The sequence below is a fragment of the Littorina saxatilis genome, linkage group LG11 (genome assembly GCF_037325665.1).
Source record: "Littorina saxatilis isolate snail1 linkage group LG11, US_GU_Lsax_2.0, whole genome shotgun sequence".
NCBI lineage: Eukaryota > Metazoa > Mollusca > Gastropoda > Littorinimorpha > Littorinidae > Littorina > Littorina saxatilis.
The window spans coordinates 27,135,633-27,139,864 of NC_090255.1; the positions used below are offsets into that span (position 1 = coordinate 27,135,633).

Genomic DNA, 4,232 nt, shown 5'->3' on the forward strand with positions numbered 1-4,232 from the left:
AAAATGTAGACGAGGACCTTTAACACAAAAAAAGCGGGGGGGGGGGGGGGGGGGGGGGGGGGGTCCACTGAAATGTGACGAAGGTGAGTCGTGTAAACATTTGCTTTCCTTATTTTTTCTGATGTAGGTAATGGTGTTTACGAGACGTCAATACATCAATGTGTGTACATGTTTGGCAAATAGTTTGAACGTACTCACAATATTAATTTTATTTTTCGTTTGTTCTAAATAGGCAAATGAAGCAGTCAAAACCACCACCACCACCAACAACAACCACAACAACCACATCAACAACAACGTCATTGTCATAAGAAATTCCAACAAACATGCAGGAGAGTTCACCACCGACGAGTCGCTCAAGTAATGATGACGTCACAACAGAGTCCACGACACAAGCATTAGACTCATTATACAATGTCAATGAATTCGTGAATCAGAAAAACGCGGAGTATGTGCACAAATTAATACCCACCATAGTTTTCATTGTCGTGCTGATGATAGTGGGTATGGTGGGAAACAGTGTTGTCTTCACTGTGTACTACAAGAGGTTCACACCCTGCGTTACGAGAACGTACATTCTGGCCATGAATGTCTGTGCTTTTCTTATCAACGTCGTGTCCATGCCTTTGCAACTAGAGCAGATATATATTAATACTACATTTGACTCTGAGTGGGGTTGCAAGACATCTGGAATTCTCAGGCATCTCCTAATCCTGTTCTCTGCTTCATTATTGGTTGCTGTGTCCGTCGACAGATATAACGTGATGTGTAGCGTTCGTCACAGCTTGCAGTATTCTTTAAAACGTACCTACGTCCACATCCTACTCTGCGCCGTTGTTTCATTCATTTTGTCAGTGCCCTATGGTGTGATTACTGGTAAAACCAAGACAATTTTTGCAGACTCCAACATTACTGGAGTTAGGTGTGGTTTAACTGACGAATACAAGGGTTCTACTACCGCCAGTGTTTATGACTTAACGCTCGGTATTGTGTATGTGCTGTGTGTCATCACCGTGAGCGTGTCGTACAGTAGAATAGTGCTTCATCTGTGGCGTCACCAGAAAACCATTACTGCAAGAGGAATCACACAAAGAAAAGTTAACTTTTGGGATTATTTAAGATCAGTCACCAGCGACAAAATTTGGTCACGTAATACTGAAGAATTTAGCTCGGGTCGTCCGCTGTCAAATAAGGCAAACCACGATAGTACATCGGTGAACAAAGAACAAGCAATACCCATCTCCGAAACAGACATTACCCCATCTCTGTCCCAAGCTGAAAAAACGTTCTGCCATGTTGAAGAACCTAGATCGGTTCTTCAAACGTCGAACAAAGAACAAGCAATACCCATCTCCGAAACAGACATTACCACATCTCTGTCCCAAGCTGAGAAAACGGTATGCTATGTTGAAGAACCTAGCTCGACCCGTCTGTCTTTAAAGCAGGCAAAACCGAATAATGAAGCGGTGAACGAAGAACAAGAAATACCTTGCTCCGCAACAGACATTTGCACATCTCTCTCCCAACCTGAGCCAACGTTATGCCATGTTGAAGAATTTCGGTTGACGGTTCATCAAGCGGTGAACGAAGAACTAGCAACCGTATCAGACATGACCACAGCCCTCCCCCAATTTCAACAACGTTTCAACCAGCAGGTGACAATTCAAAGCACAGAGGTCAGACGACACGTCAGGAGTATTCCCTCACGCACAACTTTCATGCTGGTCGTTCTAACCGTGCTGTTCGTTCTGAATTACATCCCTTACCTCTACATAAAAATCATTTACGATAAGGTAATCTCAAACGAGAAATTGACGCAGCATAACAACTCGAACTGGCGCATGATTGGTCTGAATTCCGTTTACGTCAACAGCGCTGTCAGCCCTCTTGTGTTTAGTTTCTGTTCAAGCAGATTTCGCTATGAATTGTGCAATCTATTTCGCGGCAAAAATATGTAAATTTCAACGAAGGTTTACTTGGACTTTTGTATTATTGACACTATGCAGCAAATAAATTGCAAACCTTATGCAACAGATGGTATTGCAGAAAAGCGAACACATAAACAAAACTAAAATGTGTGTGCCTGTGTAGGGGGGGGGGAGGGGGGAGGGGGTGGGGGCATTTTAAGGGGTTAGGCTATACTTGAATATAGTGTGGTACTGAAAAAAAGGAAAAAGCCCGACCTACAAAACGTTAGCATTTTGCAATAGATTTTAGTTTTGCTTAGCACGATTATAATAACAATTTTAAATGCCGAGACAATTAAAGTGTTTTGACCCACCTGAGTAGTTGGCTAGTCTTAGTATTCATCTGTGCCCGGCCTTCCGTGGCCAAAAACCTTAACGTTGAGGTTACCTCAGACGTTTTTCATGCTACACCTCAGAAAATTTGCACACTTTTAGGATTTGATAATACCACGAAGTGACCCAAGTTTGGTTGGCTCTCGTCAATTGTCACGGCGGGGTCAGGTTCGTTTCATAAAAACTTAACGTTGAGGTTATCTCGGATGTTTTTAAAGCTAGAGCTTTGAAACTTTGCACACGTCTAGGGTTTAACAATTTCCCGACTTGACCCGAGCTTGATTGACCCCCGTCACAATTTTGGGTCACATTGGGGTCATGTTCGTAAACACATTACGTTAAAGGAAAAGTCCAAGGTTTTGAAGTATCTCCAAAAGCTTGAATATCGAATGCCAAATGTTATAAACATCTCAGGAAAAATATTTTAAAAATTATTAAAAAATTTGTTGTTGTAATTGAACATTTATTATTGGTGGGCTAACCAAGACAAGCCGCCTGGGGTCATGTTGTGGTCACGTGATTTTTGGTTCACTGTGACGTCGGTTCACTGTGACGTCACAGTGTTTGTTTTGGTTCAACCAGCGTGGTGTTCATGCATGTGTAAAAGTGATAACTGGGTTCGGAAGAATGCCTCGTAGGTGTGCAGCCGCAAACTGCAAAAACACGCAAACAACAAGCGGCATTTCCTTCCACAGATTTCCTACCAAAAACCTAAGTTTGTTATCGAAATTGGAGATGTTTCCACAGCCAAAGCGTGCGCATTTAAAAGTGTCTGGCAAAAGCAGGTTCATTTGCAGTGAACATTTCGTGCAAACCGACTTCATCAACTTTGAGCAAAACAGGTTGGGGTTTCAACCGAAAAGAGTATTGTCGCGATTGGCAGTACCCTCCGTTCAAAGCTGCTTGAAGGTCAGTATACTTTGATTGTAGATGTAGTAGATGTTTTTTGTTTTGACCATGCACCCACATATTGGTGCGCAGCAAATGTGAATTGGTGCAGATTAGTGTGTCTTGGTCCGGCTATTACTGCTGGATTACAAAGATGAGGTATTGACGTCGAAGCGCCACAGGCAACACTGTTACATAACGGTCTGAGCTGAGCTGTGGAAAATGGGGGCTGGGCAGGAACAAGAGCGGGTGGGGGTGATAGGGGTGGGGGGTGGTGCAGCAGATTAAGAGTAACACTTCGTCAGTTTTTGTGCCAAGCGTGGGGTAAATATGATCGCAAACTCCAAATGTAAATCCATGACATTGACAGTGTTTGCTTGAATTATAATTTACTATGTATAAAATATCTAAGCGTGCAGTTTTTGCTACTGAAAGACGAGAGCTGTGAGAATCGTGCATGTGATTTGTCTGCATTGACTGAGACACGTAAAACCAGCTTATGTGTTGAAACTTACGCATGGATACACACATAATAATATCCATTCGTCTTTCAGTGGGTATTTCAATTTTCAATGTTCTGAATAGGTCAATAGACAATACCAAACCAAGCATACTTTCAAATCAAATTATCATTACACTAAGTGTCTTTCTTCTTTTACTTCCAGAGGAAAAGGGAACTGTCACGATTACCAACGGCAAACGATGAGAACAAAAGGACACTCCATAACAAGCCCTGCTGTACTTGCCGCTGTCACGAAAAATCGGCACCCAGTGAGACCGACGGGACACCGTCAGTCATGAAAATATTTGCCTGTGCACAGACAGTGAACCCACAGCAATGTGAAAGGTGTACGTACACACACACACACACACACATACATACACACACACACACACACACACACACACACACACACACACACACACACACACACATGCGCGCTAAATATAGAATTTCATGTTTTTATTGTTTGTTTGTTTGCTTAACGCCCAGTCCACCACGAAGGATATCAGGGCGGTGCTGCTTTGACATTTTAACGTGCG

The 4,232-nt window shown here is 42.7% G+C and overlaps 1 protein-coding gene across 1 annotated transcript; it reads left to right on the forward strand.

Annotated features, from left to right (window-relative positions):
• The first annotated feature begins 238 nt into the window (after nt 1-238).
• LOC138980865 (uncharacterized) lies at nt 239-1,993 on the forward strand. Its single transcript, XM_070353741.1, has one exon. It carries the CDS (start codon nt 327-329, stop codon nt 1,956-1,958), a length of 1,632 nt encoding a protein of 543 aa, XP_070209842.1. The 5' UTR covers nt 239-326; the 3' UTR covers nt 1,959-1,993.
• The last annotated feature ends 2,239 nt before the right edge of the window (nt 1,994-4,232 follow it).

Excerpts from the sequence above, each read along its gene's own strand:
- LOC138980865 (XM_070353741.1), top strand. The coding sequence starts at position 327 with ATGCAGGAGAGTTCACCACCGACGAGTCGCTCAAGTAATGATGACGTC.